This window comes from Phoca vitulina, unplaced genomic scaffold (genome assembly GCF_004348235.1).
Source record: "Phoca vitulina isolate PV1807 unplaced genomic scaffold, GSC_HSeal_1.0 scaffold97, whole genome shotgun sequence".
In the NCBI taxonomy this organism is placed as follows: domain Eukaryota; kingdom Metazoa; phylum Chordata; class Mammalia; order Carnivora; family Phocidae; genus Phoca; species Phoca vitulina.
Window position 1 is genome coordinate 889103 of NW_022589800.1, and position 27748 is coordinate 916850.

Here is a 27748-nt window from a genome sequence, read left to right on the forward strand (position 1 = left end):
CACCTGTTCCTACTAACATGCAGGAAGCCTGTCCAGCAGTCCAGAGGAGATGTCTGGCGCTGAGGAGGGGAGGGAGACATCCTCAGGCATTGAAGTGGAGGCCTCAGATCTGAGCTTGAGTTTGACTGGGGATGATGGTGGCCCCAACCGCACCAGCACAGGAAGTCGGGGTACAGATACAGAGAGCTCAGGTGAAGACAAGGACTCTGACAGCATGGAGGACACTGGCCATTACTCCATCAACGACGAAAACCAGGTCCATGACCGCTCGGAGGAGGAAGAGGAAGAAGAAGAGGAGGAGGAAGAGCATCCTCGGCGCCGTGTCCAGCGGAAGCGGGCCAGCCGTGACCAGGACTCGTCAGATGATGAGCGAGCCCTGGAGGACTGGGTGTCTTCCGAGACATCCGCCCTGCCCCGCCCTCGCTGGCAGGCCCTTCCTGCTCTTCGGGAGCGGGAGCTGGGTTCCAGTGCCCGCTTTGTATATGAGGCTTGTGGAGCAAGAGTCTTTGTGCAGCGTTTCCGCCTGCAGCATGGGCTTGAGGGCCATACTGGTTGTGTCAACACCCTGCACTTTAACCAGCGCGGCACCTGGCTGGCCAGTGGCAGCGATGACCTGAAAGTGGTGGTTTGGGACTGGGTGCGGCGGCAGCCAGTACTGGACTTTGAGAGCGGCCACAAAAGCAATGTCTTCCAGGTGAGACAAGGGAGCGGAACAGCAATTGAGAAAGGCAGGCAGCAGTTAGACAAGCCTGAGATGCCTGGAGTGGGAGCTGACAGTGAGTTGTGGTAGAATTAGGCATCAGGACTCAGTCCTGCCATGGCTCCCATGATGACTTAGAGGAGTTAAATGCCCTGAAAGACCCGTGACAGCCTTTTGTTTTTCCTAAGCACAGAGGCATTTGGAAGCCTTATGATAGGTGAGGTGCTTGGAAGTCCTCAGGAAGGTACTCAGTGTGCCTGGGGGGAGGCGTCCAGTGTCAGAGCGGAGGCTCTTGAGCCATACTGGGTTCAGTTCCTGGCACTACCCCTTATTAGCTTTGTGATCTTGGGCAAATTCTTTAATCTCTGTCTTTAATCTGTAGTGTAGAACTAATCAACACAGAGGACCATGAGAGTTATACAACAATAGAAGTTAAGCAGTTTAGAACCATTCGTGGTGCTTAATAAACATTTGATGAGTATTTGTTAGCCTTGTTGTTCTCTGTTTACTCACCAGCCCCATCCATCATTTTGGTACTGGCACTGATTCCTGGGCATGATCACTTCCCCAACAGCCCCTCTGGTTTCCTTTGTAGCAAATTTCTGTTTGCTTCCTGAATCAAGATAGGTTTTCCTCCTCTTTTCCTTATATTTCTCCCCTAGTAGGCGTAGTCCTAGTTCACCTGAGCACTTACCCTGTACCAGTTCAGCCTTGCAGAGTCAACAGAAATGCTCTCTTAAATCAGGTTTTTCTCCCTCTTCTTTAACTCTTGGAAGAAATTGGAGTTGAGCCAATGGTATAAGGCTAGGAGAGCTAAGTTTCCAGCTGTTGTGCGACCAAAGGGATGGGTTAGGGTTATTATTACAGTTTTCCCCTCTCAAATTCACCTCCTCAGTTTCTTTCGTATGTCCCTTTTCTCATTAATATCCCAGGCCAAGTTCCTTCCTAACAGTGGTGATTCCACTCTGGCCATGTGTGCCCGTGATGGGCAGGTGCGGGTAGCAGAGCTGTCTGCCACACAGTGTTGCAAGAATACGAAGCGTGTGGCCCAGCACAAGGGAGCATCCCACAAGGTAAGTAAGCTCTTGCCCTCATGGTTGTGTGGTCCAGCTCCTCAACCAAGGATCTCAGCCAGGGCCTTCCCAGATCTCTGCCCATTGCGTCACCTGCCTCATTTCTTTTGTCCTAGAATTTGTAGATAAAAAAGGAGAAAAAGCAGCCACCTTAAACTTCTTGGAAGTGCAGTATTGGAAAACTTTCTAGATCTTGTACATTCAGCATTCAGTTGATTATACCTAACCCCTAAGCTGACCAGTGGTTGGTTTGGAAATCCTTGAGGTCTCCCGTGTCTTCCAAACCTCTTAAATTTATTTTGGTTGTATCTAGAACACCTTAACAGCTCCAAGGTCCTAGTGGTCGCTCCTCACGTGTGAGAGCTCCAACTTTTCTCTGAGGTCTCAGGGCACAGACAGTACTATTTATGGAAGCCCTATTTAGGACTGGGAATATAGAACAGACAGTTGTGGGGCAGCCAGTGAGGAGCTGAGAGCTGCCTCATGTCAGAGTGGTCATGCTGTAGGAGGGTGGACCTCTTTTACAAACCCTAAGCTGATAGGTAGGTGGACCTGGAATGTCCTTTTCTAGCCCAGATGGCGCAGAAAATACGAAAGTTACCTATTTCTTTGATTTTTAAGCCTACCTTCAACCCATTAGTTAACTAATTTTTACAACTAAAGTGTAAGGAGTGAAACTTGGGCACCATTTCTCTACCCATCTGAGAGTTTAATTGATTTTGTTTGAGAAGGAACCAACATGGTTGATGTTTTTCTTTGGTATCCTTATTCAGATAGATCCCTTGGGGACTTAGTTGAAATAGCAAAACTTCTGTCCTTTTTATTTGAATGGAATAAACAAGCTGTAACAAATTCACATAGAACAAGAGCGAATGGGTTTATTAGTTCCTTTCCTGGGGTTTTACAACAAAAAAGCTGGACATGTCTCTTGCTGAGATATTTAAAAATGCAGTCCTTCCTAAAGATAAAGGAGTGAACTAGATGGCTTCTAATTCTAATCTATAGAAACCTTTGTTTTTTTGTCCCTCAGTTGGCCCTGGAACCGGACTCTCCCTGTACGTTCCTATCTGCAGGTGAAGATGCAGTTGTCTTCACCATTGACCTCAGACAAGACCGGCCAGCTTCGTAAGTGTAGCAATAATGTTTTTACAGAACTGGACTTCTTGGCCTTGAAAATACCTCACCTGTCCTAGGTAATACCCACCTCTCTGGTCAATCCAGAGTCTCTCTGTGCCTGTGCTAAGAAGCAGATTGAGGTTTAGGGCGCTTCCTCCCTTCTTTGTTGTTGTCTGTCTGCTTCTCAGCAGTACAGTGCTGTTCAGTCTGCCTTCATTTCTAAAACAAGGCTCAGTTATCTTCCATGTGGGCTGTAATCACTTGTTTATCTCTCCATCCACTTGGGTGCCACTCAGCTCACCCACAGGAAGCACATTACAGAGCAGCTAGTTTTCAGTTCAATTATGTATAGAAACATGTAAACAAAGGATAAATCTTGCACAAAAATATTAGTAGCTCTAATAGAGTTCTGTCATATCACAGTTCCTTTTTACGTGAATTTGAGGCTCATGGTTAAATCACATTCCTCATTAGCTGTGTGATGTCATAGAAAGATCAGAGCATCTTATTTGGATCTGGACAGACGTGGGTCAGATTGCGACTCAGGCACCACCATCTAACCTTTCTGAACGTCTGTTTCTCAGCCTTACTTTGGGCCTAACCAGTCAATATTTGTCTCTCTCATCTCTGTGAGTGTTATGATAAATGTCCTTGATGCCCCAGCATAGTGTCTGGCACCATGTTTGGAATTGATTATATTGTAGCTACTAATTAATTTATTTTTAAAAATTTCAGTTGTAATAATAAGCAAATACATCTTGTTTTAAAAATTCAAATAATAAAGTATATGGACGGGGCGCCTGGGTGGCTCAGTCGTTAAGCATCTGCCTTCGGCTCAGGTCATGATCCCGGGATCCTGGGATCGAGCCTCGCATCGGGCTCCCTGCTCAGCGGGAGGTCTGCCTCTCCCTCTCCCACTCCCCCTGCTTGTGTTCCCTCTTTCGCTGTGCCTCTGTCAAATAAATGAAATCTTTAAAAAAAAAATTGCTATCTTGTTTATCTGGATTTATCTAGATAACTAGACTTGTTTATCTAGAACTATCTGGATTATTTACGGTTCTTGTTAAGTCTTAAAAATGTTAACAAATCTTATACGTCGTTAGCTTAAAATATTAAGTAAGGGATGTCTTGATTCACATAGCATACAAGTAGAATATAAGCTAATTTAGGGCATATAATCTCAAAGCTGGTTATTACTAGACTTTTATTTTTCTTTCTTTATTTTTTAAGATTTTATTTATTTATCAGAGAGAGAGAGAGCGCACAAGCAGGGGGAGCAGCAGGCAGAGGGAGAAGGAGAAGCAGACTCCCTGCTCAGCGGGGAGCCCGATGGATCATGACCTGAGGGGAAGGGGATGCTTAACCTAACCAACTGAGCCACCCAGGTGCCCCTTGTTATTTTCATTCTAAAGTTCCAGAGGGGAGGGGAAGTACAAAGATGCAACAAATGGGCTGTTTGTTTGGTCTGCTCTGGTAGAGAGTTGGGAAGCAGAGTGGGAGCTTATTCTGTCTGCCAGGTCATAGGAAAACCACCGTTAGACCACAAGGTGTTGGGGACCATATGATGGGCAAAACAGGTGACTTTGGCAGATTATTGAATTTGGAATGAAATGACATAAGCAATGGCTCTGGATGCAAGCACTGATAGATGGGATAGAAATTCGAAGAGGGGACATAGGAGAAACTTGAAGTAGGAGGAGGCCCAGATCCTGGATTTGGGGAATAAGAGACTGAATTTTCAAAAAGTTTTTGCTTTAGGTGTTGAAGAAGTAGTAGAAAGCTGAGGTGGGGGACTGAATGTAAGGTCCTGGCTGGAAAATACAAGCTATCCTTACGTGTTAAGCTGGTTTGTGAACATCCACTTACATCAGAGGCATTTTTGTGTGAAGCTGGCATAATGGGAACTTTTCTTTTGTGTATTTATGATAGCTAAGTCTCTGGAAGCTGGTAAGATTGGCTGACATTTTAGGAAAAGAGTTGGATTTGGAGCTGTGGGTGGGATATTCCTTTAGCCAGTGGAAGCCAATTTGAAATATTCTTCAGAGGACTTCTTTGGTCTGATCTGTAGTTCTTTTTCCCTTTTTGTTGGAACATACCTGCTACTAAAAAAACCTGCAAATTTAAAGGCAAAATTTGGTAAGTTTGTTTCTTATGTTTTCATGTGCTCCCTCCTTCTGATGTGAAAAAAATTTTTTTCCCCTACTGCCATGATTGATTATTTTTATAGCACCTCTGCAAGTTCCCCAGAGAGCCCAAGGTACTCTGCATTTATCCATTGGGAGAGAGAATTTTTCATTTCAGAGGAATAAATTGAGGCATTAGAAAGATTGAGCTGATTGTCAGGATTACAGGATGGTGGAGCCCTATTTCATAATCTATCCCTTCAGTTTTTTCCTTTTGCTTCCACATGGTGGTCAGCTTTTGTTTGTCTGACTCTCTCCTTCTGAAAATCCACATTGCTGAGAAAATGAGATGATCTTGTGAAAAGCAGAAGCATCTGCTTTTCCCCATCTAAAACCTGATTAGAGCTGCCTCTTCTCCACTGCTAGTTTTGTTCCTTAAACTCATTTTGGATGTATTTTCTACCTTGTGTTTTTGAGGGTTGTGTATGTGTGTGTTTTCCCTAATGACATTCATTTTTAATGATCTTCATGTACTGTTTCTTTTTTAAAGATTTTATTATTTATTTGAGAGAGAGAGAGCGCTCAAGCACACAAGTGGGGTAGGAGGGGCAGAGGGAGAGGGAGAGGCAGGCTCCCCGCTGAGCAGGGAGCCCTATGCAGGCTTGGTCCCAGGACCCTGGGATCATGACCTGAGCTAAAGGCAGATGCTTAACTGACTGAGCCATGCAGGCACCCCCATATACTGTTTCAATGGAAAGCTACAGAGATTTTAAAATCAAGTAAAATCTCTCCATTTGCTTAGAGCAGTTCTAGGCTAGAGGAACTTTGACCATGCAGAGAGGATGAAATGATTTTACATTTCTTTACAAAGAAACTCGTTGTCATGGTTATATTTCTTTCAGTTTCCATAACAACAGAATGAGCAAAACCTTAGAATTAAAAACAAAAGCTAGAACCCAGCCCTTTCCTTCCCTGTCTTTCCTTTCCTGTAAATTTACTGATCTCTATGATATCATATTTGACTGGCTGGACACTTAGATTTGGGAAGAGTATTCATAGTGCCACCCTTAAGATGGGACAGATATGGCTTTTAGCCAGAATCTGGCTAAAACTCTAAAATTTTACAGGGTTTTCCTCAGGACCCCAATGCCCTCTTAAGGATCGCCCTTTTTTGTGGTACAACCAGAGGAGTAATTTAGAGGTGACTTTCCAGCTTTAGAGACAGCGGTCTTCATAAGAATCTCCTCTCCTAACTTGCTTCAGATAAAGGAAGAATGCTGCTTTCCTTTGGACTGTCCCTGTGCTAGAGATGTGGCCTTGTCATTCTTAAGTGTGCATTTTTAGAGCTGGGTTGTGACACTTTTGTGGAATCTGAGAGGTAGATTCTTTTTTTTTTTTTTTTAAGATTTTATTTATTTGAGGGGTGCCTGGCGGCTCAGCCAGTTAAGTGTCTGCCTTCGGCACAGGTCATGATCCCAGGGACCTGGGATCGAGCTCTGAGTTGGGCTCCCTGCTCAGTGGGGAGACTGCTTCTCCATCTCCCTGTGCCCCTCTCCCCTGCTTTTGCCCTCTCTCTCTCTCTCAAATAAAGATCTTTTTTTTTTTTTAAGATTTTATTTATTTATTTGACAGAGACAGACACAGCGAGAGAGGGAACACAAGCAGGGGGAGTGGGAGAGGGAGAGGCAAGCTTAACGAGCCACCCAGGCGCCCCTGGGAGGTAGATTCTAACCTTAAGGGCTTTTCTGGCCACTGTTTTTATGATTCATCCTCCTCTTTGTCCCTGCTCCCAGATGACTGGGAGAATGTATTTATATAATATGGGAAGATGTGGGTGGTATCGTCTGTTTAATGATAGGTTATCATCATGTTGGACTCCTAACTAAACTGACACTACCTGAGGAGCAATATTTTTACATACTTTAATTTACACGTCTTGAGGAATACCATAAAATGACTTCACTGCACGTTTGTTTTTCCCTCCCCAAGGTAGCATTTATTAAATATACGTGGAGGTGATTTTTGTCTTTTTCTTGTTCCAGCGTTCAAAACAAACAAAACCACTTTTTTCTTTCTTTCTCACTGAGAATCTGGTCTTACTAGCTGTGTCTGCATTACTCTCTGTGCTCTCTCTTGCCATGACCATCTGGGTCTTTTAGAGAATATAACTTTTACACTTTTCTACTCTTAAAGGAAACTGGTGGTGACAAAAGAGAAGGAGAAGAAAGTGGGACTGTATACGATCTATGTGAATCCTGCCAATACCCACCAGTTTGCCGTGGGTGGACGAGATCAGTTTGTAAGGTGAGTCTGGCTCTTCTGTGTCTTTGAGAGTCTGAGACTGATGCACTGGGTACCACCAGCTATCCTTTGTGGAACAGTGTGAATGGCCTCGGAATCCATTAACCACCATCTTGAATTTTTCACCATCTTCCAAAGAGTTTAAGCTTCTTCTGAGCATTCTGTTCCCTGATGTAACAGTAACAATCCCTGAGGGATAGCTTAACTTATTATAGAGAGTGTCAAGTTGGTTTTTTTTTTTTTTTTTTTAAGATTTTATTTGTTTGAGAGAGAGAACGAGAGAGAGCATGGGGCAGGGGAGGGGGCAGAGGGAGAAGCAGACTTCCTACGAGCAAGGAGCCCAACGCCGGGCTCGATCCCAGGATCCTGGGATCATGACCTGAGCCAAAGGCAGATGCTTAACTGACTGAGCCACCCAGGCACCTGAGATTGTCACGTTTTAAAGAAGTTTGATGAATTGTGACCAAGGTCCCCACATAGCAGCTAAGACATAAATCCAGGTTTACTAGCAATTGATGTATTAGTAAATATTTTCCACCATTTTTTGTATATAAATTAACGTGTACTAGAAATTTTGAATGCTGGTTTCAGATACAGAAATGATTTGAGTGGGAGTACTCAGTGTGAACTCTGAGTTTTTGACTCCCACTGTCATGAACCAGTTTTCTTTTTCTGTAGTGATATCTTTGTTACTGGGAACGTTTATTGTAACACTGGCTATTGAGGCATATCCTAAGGAAAACAAGAGTTCAGAGGTTCAATCCCCATGTGTATCACTTAGTTTCCTTCTGGCCCTTAGTCACAAACTGTATCCCCTCCCTACCCAGGTGGCTTATTTGAGCTCTCTTTCTGTGATTATACCATCCCCCTTTGCTGAGGGATCATCAGTTTGAAAAGGAGGAGGGAGAGCATCACTAGAAAAATGAATGACTTTTTGCTTTCCTGATTAAGGGGTGAAAAGCATTATCTTCCTTTTAAAATAAGAGCACATTTTTATAATTGTATTCTGAAATTAATTTCACTGATAAGTATCATGGGGTTAGAGTAAGTTTTTAGAAATACATGAGAGATGACCTTCCCTTGTTCAAGAATCCTGCCACAAGAGAATTAGACAACTTTGTGCCTGTCTATTTTCCTGTTTCCCTTGCTTTCCAAATTCCTGTCCTTTATTCACCCAATGGCAAATATGTAGTAGTAGTTTTTTTGTTTTTTTGTTTTAATAAGAAGCTGTTGATCAAAAAGGGTTGTAGCTGTCAGGTGCTGCCCCCTCCAAATGGAGCATTTACTGAAATTCCTAGTTTGGATTTCCTCCTTAGAGCTCTGGATGGCTTGAAAAGTCTGTATCTGTAGATAATTCAGCCACTAGGTCCTTGATGTTTGGAGGAGACTGGAACAGTTGGCTTTATCATGAACTGCAATTGATAATGCCTTAATCCAAAGCTGATACGTTGGCCAGGGTTAGACTAAGGCTGAAGTCAGTTTTAACATTTTAGCACATGGAAGAATACTTAGATATTCTGTCTCTTATCAGCTCAATATCCTCTGTCCCTTTGTACGTTGCAGATTTTCAGCAGATGTAAGCTATTCACTTGGCATGTGTAGATTTTGAGGCACACTGACCCTGTGCAAGCAGATGGCCCTTTGAGCACCCTAGATCTTCTCTGACATTAGGCTCATTCAGTTTCTCTGGCATCTCTTCAATTCAGCCAGTTGAGTGTTTTGGGATTTCCCCTTTCTGATTATTTCTTTGAAAGAACCTAAAGAGCTCGCCTTCCAGTACAAATTTGAAAATATTTTTGGTGAATATTTTATATCCTAGTACCATTAGCTTTCATTTCTAGGCTGAAGGAATTCCTTCAAGGGAATATAGAGAAATCGCTTACTCATCCTTAAGGCCTTTGCATCATGAATACTGAATTTTGGTTTAGTATTGTGAAGAAGCATTTAAAGGAAGCCTAGAGAGACTTGCTTTTTGGCCTATAACCGAAAAAAGGGGTGGGGGGAAGAAAGGAGAAAGTAGACAAGTAGAGGTGGTGGAGGTGTGGGTGCCTACTACTAAATCCTATTTGGGTTGGTTTACGAATTGACAAGAGTGAAGAAAAGGAGAATATCAGATGAATGAATCCTGTGGTGGTTGGTTGACATGTAAATTTATCGGTAAAGGATTTGATATAGGCCCTGGCTCATAAATAATAAATAGTCCCTTTGCTTTTCTGTCTTAGGCTGATATCAGCAACACTGAGAGAACGCTAGATGAAGGGCAGGTGGGGTGGTGGGGGGGAGAGGAGGTGAGGAAGGAAGAGAGAGGCTTAAGGTAACAAGGTAGTACAGTACCTGGAGGCCTGTGGAGATGCCATAAGGGTGTTGAGACAGTGCTAAAACCACTCTTTATTTGATTTAAAATGTGTGAAGGGCATAGGAAGAATCAATATTGTGAAGATGTCAACTTCTTCCCAACTTGATCTGTTGATTCAGTGCAATTCCAGTAAAAATCCCAGCAAGTTATTTTATGGATATTGATAAACTGATTTTAAAGTTTATATAGAGAGGCAAGAGATCCATAAAAGCCAACACAGTATTAAAGGGGAAGAACAAAGTTGGCGGACTGATACTACCCAACTTCAAGACTTCCCGTAAAGCTACAGGCAAGGAGATGGTGTAGTATTGGCAGAAGAGTAGACAGATAGATGAGTGGAATAGAATAGAGAGCCCTAAACAGACACGCGTAAATATAGTCAACTTATCTTTGACAGAGGTATAAAGGCAATACAGTGGAGCAGAGATAATATCTTCAACAAATGGTGCTGAAACAGCTGGGCATCCACATGTGAAAGGAATCTAGACAGACCTTATACCCTTTACTAAAACTAACTCAGATGGTCACAGACCTAAAAGTAAAACCCGAAACAATAAAACCTCTAGAAGATCACATAGGAGAAAACCTGGATGACCTTGGGTATGGTGATGCCTTTTTATTTTTGATTTAATAAATTTTTATTTTCCAAAATGTACAGTTGGTGGGCTGTGTTCATGCAGCTTCACTAGCAGCTAGGGCATCTCTACCCTTGGTGTTTCTGGTGTAAGTTACTTGAACTCTGTGCTTTGAAACCGGTTTAATAAGTACTTCACTAAGGAGCTCCTGAAGGGCTGCCCTGGCCAGAGGACCTCAAATCTTCAGTCTCTCAGAGACAACAGCTAGAGTTAAAAGCTTAGAGTTGGGAACTTCCTTATAGGGTTAGTCTTATGTCGCTTTGTCAAACAAGACCAGGTTACTGAGCTTGTCCCAAACTTTGCCTTTGGACCACTTCTTTTTGGCCTTGCCCCCAGATTTGTTCACTGGGTCTTTGTCTTTTTTGGCCGACTTTCCGGCATCTTTCTTCTTGTCGTCCTTGGGAGGCATTGCGAAGCTTGGAGAGCAGCGGCCACACCTGCAGCCTTGCTCAGATGTTGAATAAAAAGTGGTGATGCCTTCTTAGATACAGTAACAAAGACATGATTTGTGAAATAGTTGATAAGGTACACTTCGTTAAAATGAACAACTTGTGCTTTCTGAGAGACACTGTCTGAGAGAATTAGAAGACAAACCACAGGTTGGGATTAAATATTTGCAAAAGACATATCTGATATAAGACTTATCTAAAATATATGAAGAACTCTTAAAACTCAACAAGAAAACAGCCTGATAAAAAATGGGTCAGAGACTTAACAGACACCTCACTGAAGAGGGTATATAGATCGCAAATAAATATATAAAAAGATGTTCCACGCCAGTGGAGACAGTGAGACAGTGGAGACAGAAAGGGAACACAAGCAGGGGGAGTGGGAGAGGGAGAAGCAGGCTTTCCGCCGAGCAGGGAGCCAGATGCGGGGCTCGGTCCCCAGGACCCTGAGATCATGACCTGAGCTGAAGGCAGACGCTTAACGACTGAGCCACCCAGACGCACCCCCCCAAAAAATTTTTTTTAAATGTCAAGGTCCTGTCCTATGCTCAGAAAATAGGGGAAAAAATCGTATTCATCTTTGTATCAGCACTGTCCAGCCCAGGAGCTGGCCAACTATACTGCCTGTTTTGTTTGTTTTGTTTTTAAGATTTTATTTATTTGAGAGAGAGAGAGCAGGAGCCGGGGCAGGGGTAAGGGGAGAGGACTCGCAGACTCCCAGCTGAGCGGGAAGCCTGATGCTGGGCTCTATCCCAGAACCCTGAGATCATGATCTAAGCCAAAGTCAGATGCTTAACTGAGCCACGCGGATGCTCCTGCCCTGCCCGTTTTTTTATAAATAAAGTTTTATTGAAACACAGCCATGGTCATTCATTTACATATTATCCAAGGCTGCTTTCATGCTACTATGGCAGAGTTCGGTAGTTGTGACAGGGACCACATGGCCTGCCAGCTTAAGATATTTACTATCTTGCCATTTAAGATCAAGCTTGCCAACCCCTGGTCTAGCGTCCTATCTAGAATATAGTAGGTTCTTCTTAAATAATTATGGAAGAAAGGGGAAAGAAGTTAAGGATTTGCTCATAAAGAGGAAGGGCAGAGAGCCTTGGATACTGACGAACACTGAATGGTCCATACACCAAAAATATTGAATACTTAAATATGTTTTACTAACTTGCTGACTTACAAAGTTTATGATGGCTTAGTGACATTTAAGAGCTGTTGATTTAGATTTTGTTTAGAGGAAAAACATGAGATTATCAGATGCTGTGTTTGCTGAGGAGGAGTAATTGGCAGTACAGCAGTCTCCTGTTTGTCTTTTCTTTTTGGGGGGTTCATTTAGTAAAGATTTCCAGATAATTCTCTTAATGCAGGATATTAAGCAAGAAGTTGTGGAGAATACAAACATGTATTGATTCATTCATCTATTCATCCAGCGTTTACTGAGCATCTTCTGTGTGCTAGACACACACCTGACTAGACAGACTTTGCCTTTAAGGAGCGTTTTGGAGAAACACGTATATTAAGGATTGAAAATATTAAGAAAATGCCCAGGATTACTCAGCTACTCAGTAGCAGACTACTAAGTAGCAGAGTTAGTATTTGAACTCAGATCAGACTCCTTAAACATGGGAGAAACCATTTCTCCCATGCTGTTGTTTCTCACAGAGGAAATACTCAAAATGAATGGGAGTTGAGTATTTCAGGTAGAGGGCCTGGTGCCTGTAGAGGTAGAAACCCAAGCTGGGACACGGTGTGTTCAAGGAAGCCTTGCTTTTTGTTTTGTTTGTTCTTGTATCACATATAGGATCTTTGAGAAGAGATGGAGAGTCCTACTAAGGAGTTTGGACTCTATTTAGTAGAAAATACAGAATTACTGAAGAGATTTTAAGCAGGGAATTTACATAAAATGTTGCATTTTAGAATAATTCTGGGGACAGCATGAGCAAGGAAGTCAGTTAGAAGGATACTACAAATAATCTAGGCAAAACCTCCCTGTAGGTCATAGTTTGCCTACGTACAGTCAGAGGAGAACTTCAGACCAAACCTCCGGGGAATATCAGCATTTAAGAGCTAAAGACAGACAAGCTCATGAACACCATGAAGGGGTGGTTGACCATCAAGGAAGGCAGCGGTTTTAGGGAAGGCGTAGTGAACGATGTTAAGAGGAGAGAGGCCTGAAGAGTAGACTGTGGGTAGAGGCTGTCAGGCCACTGGTGACTTGAGCCGGGGAAGTCTCACTGGTGGGTTGAGGGCCCAAGCTAGATTGGAATGGATTGAGAAGGGAACAGGAAATGAAGTGAAAACACTGAATGCAGATTGCTCTTTTCAGTAATTTGACTACGAGAGGGAAGGACAGAAAAAGCAGTAGTGGGAAGTCGGCAGAGGAGGGTTTAGGAAATGGGCAGATAGGCACGAGGAAGAGGTTGAGGACTCACGGAAAGAGGTCCTCGGAGGAGTGGAAAGAGCAGCTATGGGGAGGAAGCACACAGGCGGTGGCTTGTTGCTCCTGTGTGTCCAGCACCTGGCAGGATACCCGGCTGATGACATCTGTCCTAGGTGTCGGAAGGAATGGTCAGAGTTTGGATCGCAGAGATGAGGAAAGGGGACACTGGTTGGATGGGAATAAAGGCAGGAGAGAAGAAGTCTTGAGGAGATCCTGGGGGGGTTTGTAATCGTCACTGTGAGGAGCGAGAGGGAGACCAGGCTAAGTCAGAGGCCAAGACAGGCTTGAAGACCCACGGACTTCTAGGAGCGGGGCCTCTGTAGCAATAAAGGCTGCTGGGGAGTTTTCAGTAGAAATAAGTAGTAAGCGATTCAAAGCTGAGAGGAGAGAGAAGGCCCTTCAGGTTAATGTGATTTAGGATTACCGCTTGAACTGGGGAGTGTCTGGATAAGAGTCAGGATTCGGAAAGGGCTGGGAGAAGGAGGGCCTTCAGGGAAGAGCGGGAGCCAGAATCTTAGTGGGGTGATGTCCTTTATCTGTCCTGACATCCAGCTGACTGCTGTTCTTGCCATTACTTTGCAGTTCAAGGGGTCACTTTGTGAGTTGTTGTTTTGGTTTGTTTTAAGATTTTATTTATTTATTTGACAGAGAGAGGGAGAGAGAGAGAACACAAGTAGGAAGAGTGGGAGAGGGACAAGCAGGCTACCCGCTGAGCAGGGAGCCCGATGTGGGACCCAGTCCCAGGACCCCGGGATCATGACCTGAGCTGGAGGCAGATGCTTAACCACTGAGCCACCCAGATGCCCCGTTTGTAAGTTTTAACATTCTATTGTTTCTTCCATTATAGGATTTACGACCAGAGGAAAATTGATGAGAACGAGAACAATGGAGTGCTCAAGAAGTTCTGTCCTCATCACCTGGTAAGATTCATGAGGGGCCAGTGGTTCCCAGCTTTCCTAACTCAACTCCAAGGCTGCCCCCAAAATTGTTGGCCTGGTGGGAGGAGCTTGGACTTTCGAGTCAGTTCCCTGGATTTGAATCCCGGCTCCACCACTTACCAGCTTTGTGATCTTGGGCAGTCACTTCACCTCCGTTAGCCTAGGTTTTCTTATTGACAGAGTGTAGAGAGGTAAAGATCATTGCCTTGCCCCGTGATGGTAAGGCCGCAGGAGATAAGAGTGTGTGTCACATGGCTAGCATGCAGAAAAGCACCAGCAGAAAGCCCTCTCCCCTGAGGTGGCCACATTGCACTGGTTGTATTCCTGTCTGTCTCTCTCTCTCTTTCTCTCTCTCTCTCACTCTCTGGGACAAGATAGTGGGGAGTGTGAAGGAAAACCTGTTTCCTGAAGGTGGTGTAACAAGTGGGGGGGTGGGGCATCAGTCAGTATCTGCTCCTTATTGCAGGTGAACAGTGAGTCCAAAGCAAACATCACCTGTCTTGTGTACAGCCACGACGGCACAGGTACGTGTGCAGGGCCCAGCTGCTAGGCTGGCACGCCCCCTCCGTCTGGGCAGCTGCTGAGCCCGCGAGGCACGCGCCCTCCAGTGCTCACCGCTGTGCTCTAGCTCCACGCGGAGCGGCTGGGGAGTAGTTGCTGACGGTGAGCACAGAGCGGGAGGACGCAGCCGAGGACCCTTGGAGATGCCAGGCGCCACTTGCAGAATGCTGCAGATGAGACTTGGCAGTGCGTGCCCTGAAGCCCAGGCTCCTTGCCTGAGCAGGTGCTTATGCCTCTGGCTCACTCTTGAGTTAATGGGTATGATCTTCCTGAGCATTCTGCTACCCCTGGGTTGGCAGTGTGTTCTTAGTCTACCCTGGACGCCCGATCTGCCTGCAGCTCCAGCTGAGTGAGATGGGTGCTCTACCTGGGTATTCGGAGGGGGCACCACTGGCGAGAAGCTGCACCCCAGCCCCCAGCTCCTGGTCCCGGCTCTTTTTCAGCCTTTGCCTTCACTGCTGTGTGCTTGTTCTTGGCAGAGCTCCTGGCCAGCTACAATGACGAAGACATTTACCTCTTCAACTCCTCTCACAGCGACGGGGCCCAGTATGTGAAGCGATACAAGGGCCACAGGAATAATGCCACAGGTGAGCCGGCCTTTCTGGTTGCTGTGTGTTGGCTTAGGGAGCGGCAGCATTTCATTCAGGCTGTGCAGATCAGAACGACCTCCAGGACAGGGCAGCCTGTCGGAGCAGTGCGAGGATGCCCCTCCTTGGGCTGGAGCCTTCACAGGCCTGCTGTGCTCAAGCGCAGGGCGCCTGGAGCCTCTCTCCCCGCAGCGGTGTGACCTCATTTGGGCATAAGGAGACTTGAGTGACTGTGTTTTTCTTAAGATTTCGGGTAACTTCAGGCTTAGCGGGCTTGTTAGGGAATCTGGGAAAGCCCTCCTCAGTCTGGGGTACTGAATTGCCTGAAATCGGGGCGGGTGGGGGGAAGTGAGCTGCTAGCTCTAGGGCGGAGGAGGCAAGTTCTTTTGAATGAGGCAGAGGAGGAGGCGTGGTGTTAGCGCCTCCTGCCCAGTCTGCGGCGGAGATTGGCCGTGTGTGTTCTGGGTGTGGTTCCTGCGCTTGGCTGCACCGCGGGGTCACCTGCCGATCTTTAAAGCCTGGCTTCTACCCCCAGACATTCTGATTTAATTGGGATGGGGTACAGCTTGATAGAGGTCTTTTAAAAGCTCCCTGTGTGACTCTAATGTACAGAAAAGTTGGGGTGGCCACTGCTCTTTGTTGTCGACACCGCTCCTAACAGGTATCTGTCATAATTTTGACTTGGAGAGAGCAGTGACTTGTCCTTTCTCTTCTGAGCTGGTGAGGTGAGCGGGAGAACTGGTGCTTGGAACTTAGTCCACAGGCAGACAGAAGCTGAGTGCAGTCCCATGACGGCCGTGGAACTGCACAGAGTCTCTGGGACACCCAGCTTCTCTTAGTAATTCCAGGGAGTGGAGCCGTGTCGTTCAGAGTCTTGGTAGCAAGCACGGTTCAGATGCTTCTGACAGGCAGTTGTGGCCTAGACCTCCCTCATTCTCAGGCCAGCTGACGGATGGCCCAGGAAGCAGACAAGGTGGTACTAAGGGAGTACACCTAGGGTGATCCTCGGGCGTAGGACAGGGCTGCCTAGGAGTGGGCAGGGCTGGGGTGGTTCAGGCTGGGACTAGTAAGGCATCACTGAGGCTGGAAGTGCTCCATAGGGCAGAGACCAGTGAGACTGAGGCTGCTGCTGAGGGACTACAGCCCCTCGGCCCCGTGGAGCTCTCTGGGGGCCTAGAAACAGTCTCTGGGACGGACATGATTCTTGGTTTGTCTGTTACATACACACAGTCCCTTGATTTGTTTTGTGGAAATGAAAGGAATTCTTTGGCTCTTAGCTGACTTTGGAGTTTGTGAATAACTAAGTCCCTATGAGGTAAATATATACCGGCCTGATGCCAACTCTCATGTGGTCTCTTCCCTCATTTATCATTTCAGTAAAAGGCGTCAATTTCTATGGCCCCAAGAGTGAGTTTGTGGTGAGCGGCAGTGACTGCGGGCACATCTTCCTCTGGGAGAAGGCATCCTGCCAGATCGTTCAGTTCATGGAGGGGGACAAGGGAGGCGTGGTGAGTACGCTGCGCTCAGCTGGCTGGCTCGCTGCTCTCTCGCCGGTAAGGTAGGTGCGAGCAGGGCCACAGAGTTCTCGCACCAGGGCAGCATGGTGCCGCATCTCCGGGGTCTAGCCAGGACAGTAACGGCGGTAGAGTCTGGGGCTGCTGAGGTTTGGGTGGAATCCTGGCTTCCTTTTTCTGTCTTCTTCCCCTCTAAGGCATGGTTTAGTGAGGAGAGAAAGGGATCTTAGGGAAGAACCTCTGGCCTGAATGAGGGATCTCTAGGCAGGCACCTTTTCTAAAAGAAAAGCATTGGAGTTGAGGGCGCTCCATCCTGCAGTGTGCCAGAGGGGCCTCTGCTCCGTGCCTTGCGCCTCATCCCGTAGGGTAGCCAAGTAGTGATCTTGTAGAGATCCTATCCTGGGTCAGCTTATACAAGCTAGAAGGAGCTAATAGGGACAGAGCAAATGTGGCAAAATATTTTAATTTTTTAAAATTTTTATTTATTTTTTTAAAATAATGACTGAGCAGCCTGCGCTGCAGGCCGTGATCCTATCACAGACCGCCTGTCCTTTGAATTCTAGACCGCCTGCACAGAGGCAGGGCCAGAAAGAAGCCTGAGGATCCTGAGTTGGGGAGTGAAGCATGGTCAGCTTCTACAATGCATCTAGCTAACCATATATTTTTTTCTTTTTTGAGACCCAGAGTTAGGAAGGGAGTTGAGTGGCTTCCTACCGTAAGGTTTTTGGACCGCAGAAGATCTGAAAGAGGCAGTGTGGGAGACTGCCTTGTACCGATTTCCTTAGGCAGTCTGGTGAAGGGCCCCTAGGGAGTGGCTGAGACAGCTTGGTTTCTCTTTAGTTCCATTCCTTCTAAGCTTTGGGGGGTGCAGAGAGTCCAGCCATCTCTTCATGAGGCTCATCCTGAGAGTGCTGGTGGAATTTAAAATGGTCCCCTGCAATCAGGCTCCCTTTCCTTTTGTGTTTCTTGTCCTAGTGTGAAGTTACTTCAGACTGTTTTCTGGTTTTGTCTAAATTTTTGGGACTTGGGGCCAGTACAGATCCAAGCCTTCTGCGGCCTGAACGAGAGGGGTCCCGAGCCTGAAGGTGTGTCTCCCTGTTGCCTGCTTCGTGTCCTACTCTCCCGTAGGTCCTCTTCTGTCATCTGCAGGGAACAAACTAAAACACTGGAGTCTCCATGAGAATTCTGCAGTAGGCGTATAGTCAAAAGGAAGTCAGAAGGGGCCAGTGAATCCTTTCTAGATCATAAACTGTCCTGCGTTCTGTTCCAGAGAGACGCAGGGCTGAATGCCCTCCCCCAGGCCAGCACTTGTCCATTCTCCCAGACCACTCTGCAGGCCAGTTTGCTTTCACCTCAGCCAGAATCAGAGTCTGGTGATGCATCTAGGTGCTCAGGTGGGGAGGGCACCTGCTTGCGATGGGTGGGCCCCAAGCCTGGATTGAGTGGTCACAAGAGTGAGAGACTAGAACAAGAGATAGAGAGACTGTGCCCTGAAACAAGGTTCCCGGCTTGTGCTTGCCCCTGTGTGAGCTTGATGATCTGTGTGTCCCCACTTGACCCCCCTCTCTTGTTTGGTCCTAACTTCCCTGCAGTGGGTCAACCAGGCACCAGCCGCAAGAGCAGATGCAGAGCAGCTCATCATAAAGTAGAATATTAGAACCAGAAGGCATCTTAGAAATTCTCATCTGCCTTGCCTAGTTCTCTCGACTCTGATTTTGGCTCAGACTCTAGTCCTTTCTTTGTTCCTATTCAGGGACAGGGGTGGGGGATGACATCAGAGGACAGTCCTTAGTCTCCCAGAGCACTTTGCTGCCCCTTCCTATCCCTGCGTCCCCCAGGCCAGTCCTCTTAAGGCTGGAGCTCTTTGCTCTGCTCACGCTTGTTACTGACAGGGTAAGTCCTGGCGTTCAGACCTGGCCCAGAAGCTCTCTGTCGGCTCTCCCGGCGGGCTCCAACCCAGGTACTGTGTGCTACTGACTCTTAACTCCTCTTTCCCTTGGCTTTGCCCTTAGTCTTAAGTCCCAAGGAATTTCTCCTCTGTGCTTTCTGATTTTACTGACATGCTCAAGCAGAGCTAGGTCAGAGTAGAGGGGTTAGCAAAGGCTTATCAGGAGGTGGATGAATGAGTTCAGGTTTGTATGTGTAAGTTGTCACGTATCTTTTGATCATATTCTCAGGCAGTGGAGTTCCTGTCTAGTGCCTACTCGTGCTGCAGATGCCGGAAACTTCCACACTGCCTAAGAGAGCCCCAGTGTAAACTTTGCGATGAGCTGACATGGGGAGTGAGACAAGGAGAAGAGAAATGGGGTTTCTGCTTTATTCTTAGGCTCAGGCTTTAGCTTCAGTCTTTTCTGGAGCATTTTTATTTACTTATAAAATGGAAGAACAAAGAAGATTGGAAGTCTGTGGGTCAGTTTTATTTTCCATGCTGGCCCCAGTTTCCCCTCAGCTGCTCCCTCTGCGCGTGCAGGCCAGGCAGAAGAGCCTGGTCCAGAGAGGAGTAAAAGATAAAAGAGGCTTTTTGCCAGGGGTTGTTTTTTTGGCCTATAGGGCAGCTGCAAGGCGGGATGGGATGGGATGGGGGGGCGGGTGAGGAGCGGCTAGGACCACACCCTCTTCCTTCCGGGTGCTTTTCCTATCTATTCCTCATCTGACTAAAAGCCCGAAAATGCTTTATTAGCAGCTAGATCTGGGACCAGCTCTTCCAGTGGCCATGGGAGCTGCCTGCCCTGCCCTGCCCCTGTCCTGCCCTGCCCCTGCCCTACCCTGCCCTGCCCTACCATCTGGAAGGCTGATGTTTCCAAGTCAGACAGCAGGGGGCATGGGTGCCTCCAGACAGAAGGAAGCTGCCTAAGCCAGAAGGCCTGCCTGTCTGCGGGAGAACCTTTCTCCTGCTCAGTGACTATACCCAGAGGTGGCTGATACGGACACCGTGGGTGCCCGCGGAAGCTATCGCCCTACACTGTGCCACCCTTTAGCTGAGCCTGTTGGGCTTTCGGGGCAGACAGCAGGGTGCTGTACCCTGGGGCGCGCAGGGTTCACAAGCATACCTGAGCCTCCACTACCTGCTCACTCCCCAGCTCCGCCTCTTCCCAGCCTGTGCCTCCTTCCAGTTCGAGTCCACAGCGCCAAGGGAATGTAATTGTCCCTGGACTCTTTTCTGGGGGTTCTGCGGCAGCTGTTGCTTTCTTCATTTTTAAAAATTTATTTGCCATTTGGTGAAAGCCACGGAGAGGTTTTTGTTTTGTTTTGTTTTGTTTTTTTTCCCCAGCCTTGGGCAAGTTGGAGCTGTGGAATCCGGAGTGGATGAGGTCATCCGGACCTCACTGCCTTTTTGTGAAGCCAGCAGTAAGCTTGGCCAGTCACCCGCCCACCCCTAGGGCTGTGTCTAGGGTGAGGCCAGCCCTACCTATACTTAGGAAATGAGAGATGGGCCTGGTCTTATACCCAGTCTGTGTCCAGTGTTTCTTCCACCCCCAGGGCCCTTGGCCTACACTCATGATGGTTGGGCCTGCCTTCCAGCAGCTGCCTCAGCTCTGATTGAGGACTATGTTTGGCTCAAGGTGAGTAGTGGTTTTTTAAGCCCTATTCCCATACACCCCTGAGCTTGTGCTTTTCTTTCTTCCTGACCAGGTAAACTGTCTCGAGCCCCACCCTCACCTGCCTGTACTGGCAACCAGTGGCCTCGACCATGATGTCAAGATCTGGGCACCCACAGCTGAAACTTCCACCGAGCTGACAGGGCTGAAGGACGTGAGTAGCTGACTGCAGATGTCCACGTTACATTTTGAATCTTCGTTGTCACGGGAAGGAATAGCCGCCTGCCCAGTTCTTTAAAGGCACTGCTTTAACACCGCCCCCGACTCCCCCCCGCCATTGCTGTGACTGCCGCTCGGGGAGTAGTCCCAACGCAGGGGTTCAGGGGCAGCTGCGGAGTGCCTCTAGTTCACGGTGGAGTGGGGGTGCGGTGTCTTGAGGAAGCATTTCTTATTCTATTTTAGAGCTTCCCAGGCTTCTCAGTGGATAAACCTGGCTCATACTTTCCTGACGTAATCTAGCTCCCCTTCGGGTTAACAGTTCTTAAAAGAAGTTTTCACTGGGATGGAAAGCCAGTTTTTTCTGATCAGGTCCAGGGTTCCTGTTCATTACCCACCCCCAACCCCCAACCCTGCAACCCTGTTTGGTTCTAGGTGATAAAGAAGAACAAACGGGAGCGGGATGAAGATAGCTTGCACCACACCGACCTGTTCGATAGTCACATGCTCTGGTTCCTCATGCATCACCTGAGACAGAGACGCCACCACCGGGTAAGCTGACGTAGGAGGTGAGCTCCCAAGGGCAGTGACACTCTCGAGGGTGAAACGTTCTAGTGCACGCTTCCTCGCTACTTTAAAAAGAGATCAGGTGGTTTTGGTGGGGTGTCCGATCCCTTGTCTTCCATCCCCATCAGAGCCCTGATGTAGCCTTGGAAGAACCATCGGGCAAAATGGGTGGTGTCTGCTTTCTGTTCCCCATCGCCACGCACGAGAGTGCTGTCTTCATAAGTGAAGGCAGAGCATGAGGGTGGGGAAGGAGTTGAGAATAGGGTGACCTGCCTATGGCCCTAGCAGCCTGATGGCAGCGCATCTTGTCTGGTCTCGTAAGCTAAGCAGGGTCGGGCCTGGTCAGGACTTGGATGAGAATAGGGTGACCTTTTTTCCCTTGTGCCAGAAGAGGCCTAGGGCAGGGGTTAGCAAACTCTGGCAGTTGGCATGCTGCCTGCTTTTTGCAAATAAAGTTTTATTGGAATACAACCATACCCATTCATTTATGTTGTCTGTGGCTGCTTTCATTTTGCAGCAGCAGAGTTGAGTAGTTGCAACAGGGTTATGGCCCATGACTCTAAAATAGTTATTATCTGGCCCTTTAAGAAAAATTCTGCTGCCCCTGGCCTAGAGCATCTGAATTAGAGTTAAGACCTAACAGGCTTGTCCTTGTTCCAGGGAAATTACTAACAAGCCTTTCCCATTCTACAGCGCTGGCGAGAACCTGGGGTTGGGGCCACAGACGCAGACTCCGATGAGTCTCCCAGCTCCTCAGACACATCGGACGAGGAGGAGGGCCCCGACCGGGTGCAGTGCATGCCGTCCTGAGGCCTCGTACCCAGGAGGGGCGGGCTGGGGCTGCCAACCCGATCCTGCCTGGACAGCCCTTTCCTGTCCCAGGCCCTTACATTCAGCAGACACGCACTTTGGACTTTTTGCTTTAGATAAAAAAGAAAGACATCCCAGGAGACAGACAGACCAGAGGGGGAGCGAACCTGCGGAGTAGCTAAGAATGGGAGCCAAGCCCCGGGATGAGCTCCATGGAGAGGTGCACAGGGCTCAGCAGAAATGGCCTCTCCCCAAAGCCTTGTTTTTTGGGAGGGGGGAGCCTATTTTGTTAACTGGTTTGGGGTAGGGAATGGGGTTTCCTTTTCTTTAATCTCCCTTGTTTCTTGGGTGGGGGGGTGGGGATAACTGGCTGTTCAGTACCAATGGGCCAGAGTGGGGGTGGTAGAAGTGCCACTCCCTCTTTGGTTTAGGTTTTTGGCCTTTTTCTTCTTTATTTTTTAAAAGTCTGTGACAGTTGCATTGGTTTTTTTTTTCCCCCCTGAACAACCCCAACCCAGGATCTTGTTTTTTCTGGGAAGTCCTTAGAGCCCCTAACCATGCCACACTCTTGACTTTCTTTCCCACCCATTCATCCTTTGTACTTCCCACAGTGTTTCACACTTGATGATGTGTCCTTCACGCTCTTCTCTTAATCCCATCACCCCTAACTAGGTCTGGTGAGGGAGGCTGGGGGGGGTGGGAGGAGGGGCAGAAGTGGAGGAAGAATAGGAAGGATGTGTTACCTCTTCTGTTACTTTTAAAAAAAGTTGTTTGGTGGCAGCAATCTCCTTGCCCTGTCACTGTTAGAGGCCTAATTTTATATCTATAAATATATTAAAAAGCAAGTCAAACTTGGATGTATCACGATAAAATTATTGTCAGTTTTAAATACCTATATATTCTCTATGACTACAATAAAGGGACTGAAAGGAGAGCGCGGAAGTAATGATGTTGTGGTCACACTGGGTTCAGCCCACCCTGTGTGTGTGGCCATTGGAGATCGGGGCAAACCCCTTCAGTTTTTGGAGGCTCAAGAGCAGAAGGATCCTCAGTTCTGCCCTTCCCTGCCTCCTGCCGCGGTTTCGGGGTTGGGAAAACAGGAAGATTCCTTTCAGTTCTTTGCCTCAGATCTCCTACCTCTCCTTCTGTCTTGGGGGGGTTCCCAGGATGGCTCTCCTAACCAGAGGCTGGCCCATCTTTAAAACTTGACTGAACTCGGACTTCAGGAAGGGTTCTGCCACTGCAGACTCTCTCTCCTCATACTGTATGTGACAGAGGACACGTTCACTCTTAGCATTAGCTGCTTGATTCTTTAAGCCACCCACCTCACCCCAGCCGCTCCCTTCTTAGTGCAGGAGTGTAGTAGAGAAAGCCCTCCTGGCTTGGCCATTACAGCTTGTCCGCCTCTTGATACCTTGCGATTGAGGGACACATCGTTTACGGATAAAGATGGCTGGGGCTTGGACACCCGTCTCATCACTGGTCACGGAGATGAAAGGCCTAGTTGAATTCTTGCCCTATTGCTTGTGCTGCTATTTCTTTGCGCCCCCAACCAGGAATTCTGCACCCTGGGGCAGTCTGATTCTACTAGAACAGGCCAGGAAGGAAGGGAACAGAGAAAGGATGGAATTCCCAGACACTCCTTCCTGCTGGCCTTTTTCTTAGCAACTGTCAGACCAGATGTGAGCTGCTGCACGTCCCCCGAGGTAGGGGACGTGTGGTGACTGAGTGGTCTGCGTTCCCACGGCTGGTGGGGTGACGGAGTGGCCTGAAACCCGTGCACTCTGGAATTTGTTGTGTATTTTCTCTCAGTAAAGCTTTTTTTTTTTTTTTTTTTCTTTCTGACTGCTGTTGTGTGTGTGATGTGTGGCCCGTTTGTTCCTCATGGGCCAGTTCTGTTCGTGCCAGTGTAGGTGCCTGGCCCTGTCCTTAACTGCAGTTTGGGGCGGTCTGGTCTGGGATAGCCGTGTGTGCAGGCGCAGGCTCCAGCTGGAGACTCGTGTGCGTAGGGTCAGCCCCGTAGCTCAGGGCCACTTAGGGGACCGGGGAGGGAAGGGCACCACGAGGGCTAAACGTTTCCCTGGCCTCTGTTCCAGGCTGCAGTGAGGGATGTGGGGGTATTATTCACCCTCCCTTCCCAAAGGCTCCCAAATCCTTCACAGAAATTCTAGAATCAGATACATTACAGTCAGTCACCTTTATTCCAGGGTTAGAACAAGGCCGTGCACACTGCAGACAGAGGAGCATAGGATAGGGACAATCTCACAGCCGTACGGGGGTGGGAGGGCAGGTTAGTCTTTTTAGATGATTTTGGCCTTACAGAGATACTACTAGACTCTGCTGAAAATGACCCTGTCTCCCTCCTCCCAACTCACCCTCTCTCTTCAGAGAAGGCTCCTATTCCTTCCCTCTCTCTCTCACACACACTCTCACATCACATAAATCCTGACTGGAAGGACAGTTCATGCTCAGTTCCCCCCCTCCCAATTCGACAAGTATCTCTCTGTCCTTGAGGGAGAAGCCAGACAGGGCTGGGTGAACGGGGGAAGGTCCTTTAAGGCAGAACTGTGGAGTACTCCAGGTGGACATGTTAAGGCAGGTGTCCGCAGCAGTGGCCAGAGGGGACGGCGGGGCCGGGCCGGGCGGGGAGGACAAGCTGCTCTCCGGCCAGTCTGGCTTCTTCCCTCTTCCAACAGCCAGTCCTCCCCTCCCACTTACGTTTTGCTCCCACATCTTACAAGCTCTGAACTTCAACTTTCTCTAGTCTCTTGAGATGGCGTGTGAATTTAAAGTTTAATTTTCCTTTTGACTGTGTAGCAACTTGACTGGCACTCCCTTGGCCGTGGCGTTCCCCTCCCACCCCCGCCCTGGCCTAGACAATAAGTTAATGCTAGACACCACAAGAAAGGGCAGACATGGCAGTGCGGGTTTAATATACATATATGTAGGTATATATGTACACACAGCACGGTCAGGGCGGGGGGAGCATCTTGGCACAGGGAGGAGGCTGGGGTCTAGTGATGTGGCTAGGAGGCATTCACGAGCCCAACACGCCAGGATATCAAGGGAGACGGGCTAGCAAAGTCCCCTCCTGGACTGAACTGGGGGGGGGCGGGGGGCGGTCAGTGCAAAGGAGAAGGCTCTAATTAGCTTCTTCCTTTCTTTCCTGCTGGGGGTGCTCTAGACCCCAGAGAGGGAAGGTCACCTGCAGTAACCACGCTGGGACCCTGTGGGTGGGGCAGGGCTGGAGCTAAGACCTAAGGAGCTCACTGCTCAGCCTCCCTAGGTTTGGAGTCCGTGTGTGCAACAGTCTGAATAGGAATAAAGGGAGTGGCAAAGAGGACCCCACTCTGTCTACATCCCCATGTCTGGTGCAGTGGGGCCTGCTCCTAGCATGGGCTCTTGGGGGGGAGGGGACTCTAGGATCTAGCTGGGTGCTCATGAAGTTTGTACTTTGGGACCAGGGAAGGATCCTGTGGTCCTCTCTCATTAGATCCCTGGCTCATACCCATCCTAGGCCCATGGGAGGGGAGCAAAAAGGGACCTGCTGGGGCCCAGGCCCTCCAACCCGAGGAACATCTAGAAAGGATCCCTCAGCCGATCCAGCACGGGGTACAGACGTGGAACTCTGGCTTTTCTTTGCCCCTTCCAGGTGGGGGTTGGGTGACCACCTTCCCTCCCACTGCTTTTCACTAGATGCACCCACCTCGCCCCATGCTTTCCCTCCAGCTCGGCTCCTCAGTGTAGGAAAATACAGGTCCTTTCTGCTCCCACACTTTAGCCATAGAGGAAAGGGCAGTAGGAGGAATGTGCCCATTTCTATTTGCATAGAAATAGCCCCCACCTCCCCCTAAAGTGGGGAAACGAAGCCCCCCCCCCCCCGCCTGACCCCCATCCCCTCACAAGGAGGAGGAACTAGATGAGCTAGACATATAGACAGACAGCCAGAGCGTGCGCACACGCACACACACGCGCACAGTAAGGGGGTTAGGACCAGGTTAGTAAGTGGGTAGACTGGGGGGGTTGCCCTTGCCCCTCCCCTGGAGGCTGGGGGAAGGGAGTGGTCCACTGAAGGTCCAACCTTCCTCCTCTCCTCCCCCTCGCTCAGGCTTTCTTCGGTGGCGGAGCCAATTTGATGATCTCTTCCTCAGAGGGCTGCCGGATAATGTCTGGGGGGCAAAAAGGGAGGTGTCCAGGGACGGAAGGCGTGGGAGACAGGCCCACCACATCCGCTTCCATTTGCCCCAAACCCAAGCACTCCAAGGATCACCCACGGGAGGGGGCAGAGGTGCGTGTTAGAGACACGGGCTCCTACCTTTGTACTTCTTGGCACTGGGGATACGGGTTAGCTTGGTGTCCAGCTCATCCTCCTCCGAGATCTTCAGAACACGGGTTCTGTAGTCCACCACCATGGTGAGTAGGTCAGGGCGGCGGGAGATCTCAAAGATGTGCTCGATGTAGGAGAGGTTGTCTGGAGGAAGGCAGGAAACAGGGTCAGCCAGGCTGTAGAGGCCGGCTTCCCCTGCCCTAGCAGACCGGGCTTCTGGAACCTGGTCATCGGAGGGGGCAGCACAGGAAGAGAAGGAGCTCCTGAGCAGGACCAGAAAGCTAAGACACCAACAATACAGAGGGCTGTTCCCAGGAAGAGCAGGTGGTTGGTCAGTGAAGTTCCCAACTTACGGAGTGAGGAGGAGGGATTCAGGCTAAATAGAAGGTCCCACGTTGTGGGCAGGGGAGAACAGAAAGATGAACTGGCCTTCCTGATACCCTACACCCACCCTGTGCCCCTTCCACTCTTCCTCCAAGTCAGCGTCAGAATTTCCTGCTAGCACGTGCGGGATTGGAGGGGTGCAGTCTCTAGACAAGGCACGCGTGTGGCCAGAAGGACGCGCTCCGCGGCTGGGCCAGTTCCAGGAGACCGTGGACGCCCTCAGTCCTTCCTCCGTGGCTCCTCCCCTCGGACTACTGCAGGTGCCTCCTAATGGGACTGTGTCCACCTCAGCCTCCCTCCCTGCTCGCCCCCCAGGGCCATCCGGCGGCTCACCCGCCTGCTCACACCCCGGCCCTCAAGACCCTCCACGGCACAGCCTTAACGTACCTTTCCAGCTACTTCTAAACTTACTCGGCCCCCAGGCAAACTAAGCGGGCTCCCTTGCTCTGCTGGACACACCGGACGCTCCTGCCTGTGTGACTCTGGTCCTTTGCCAAGCGTGCCCTCCTTTGGACCCTGCCTTTGAAATCCACTTGCCTTTCAGGGCCATCTCAATAGACCAACTCCCCGCCCCAAGCCTGTCCCGGCACAGCGGTCTCTGGCCGTGGATGGGAGAATGTTAGAACGTGTGGTTTTACTTTGATCACTTCTAACTCGTATTTTAGTGTCCTGGGACAGACCGATGCTCTCTCTCGCGTCTCACAGTAACACAGTGGTGCCCGGGCCCCGTGCTGGCTGTGAGGACCGCTGCTCTCAGTGTGCTTCCCTTTGCTGAACGCACTGGGCCCGAGAGGCTGGGGCCCCCCGCCCCCCACCTTTATCCAGCTTGTTGTGGCTCTCCAGGAAGCTGAACCAAGCACTGCCAGTAGTGATCTCCTCGCTCTTCTCACTGGGGATGTCCTCCTTGCAGGCCGACTTGAGCTGCTCCAGATCTTCAAGGGTGATGTTGTTGGTCAGGTCCTGGAGGAGGGTCCCGTACTCAGCCATGACTGGGGTTGGGAGGAACAAAGGGAGAGGCTGCTGAGCTGGAGGTGCAGGTAGGGTTTACTCACTGGCACCTCCCACCAGCACCTCCACTCTGCCGGGCGGGCGGGGGGGGGGGGGGG

At 48.9% G+C, this 27748-nt stretch overlaps 2 protein-coding genes and 1 pseudogene across 4 annotated transcripts in view; 1 reads left to right on the forward strand and 2 right to left on the reverse strand.

Moving 5' to 3' along the window:
* DCAF8 (DDB1 and CUL4 associated factor 8) overlaps nucleotides 1-24811 on the forward strand; it is a 42222-nt gene extending 17411 nt beyond the window's left edge. For all 3 annotated transcript variants that reach the window (XM_032397161.1, XM_032397162.1, XM_032397163.1), the window contains exons 4-14: nucleotides 24-694; nucleotides 1633-1773; nucleotides 2804-2898; nucleotides 7206-7316; nucleotides 14047-14119; nucleotides 14604-14661; nucleotides 15178-15285; nucleotides 16663-16793; nucleotides 20433-20552; nucleotides 20990-21106; nucleotides 21815-24811. In XM_032397161.1, coding sequence (XP_032253052.1) covers nucleotides 24-694; nucleotides 1633-1773; nucleotides 2804-2898; nucleotides 7206-7316; nucleotides 14047-14119; nucleotides 14604-14661; nucleotides 15178-15285; nucleotides 16663-16793; nucleotides 20433-20552; nucleotides 20990-21106; nucleotides 21815-21931 — 1742 coding nt within the window. In that variant the 3' untranslated portion in view covers nucleotides 21932-24811. The remainder of the gene's footprint in view (nucleotides 1-23; nucleotides 695-1632; nucleotides 1774-2803; nucleotides 2899-7205; nucleotides 7317-14046; nucleotides 14120-14603; nucleotides 14662-15177; nucleotides 15286-16662; nucleotides 16794-20432; nucleotides 20553-20989; nucleotides 21107-21814) is intronic.
* On the reverse strand, nucleotides 9789-11122 carry LOC116627410 (annotated as a pseudogene).
* Nucleotides 24110-27748, reverse strand: part of PEA15 (proliferation and apoptosis adaptor protein 15) — a 9233-nt gene continuing 5594 nt past the window's right edge. The window contains exons 2-4 of the mRNA XM_032397164.1: nucleotides 27458-27631; nucleotides 26247-26402; nucleotides 24110-26100 (exon numbers count right to left, since the gene is read on the reverse strand). Of these exons, the coding sequence (XP_032253055.1) occupies nucleotides 26036-26100; nucleotides 26247-26402; nucleotides 27458-27629 (393 nt within the window). The 5' untranslated portion in view covers nucleotides 27630-27631 and the 3' untranslated portion in view covers nucleotides 24110-26035. The remainder of the gene's footprint in view (nucleotides 26101-26246; nucleotides 26403-27457; nucleotides 27632-27748) is intronic.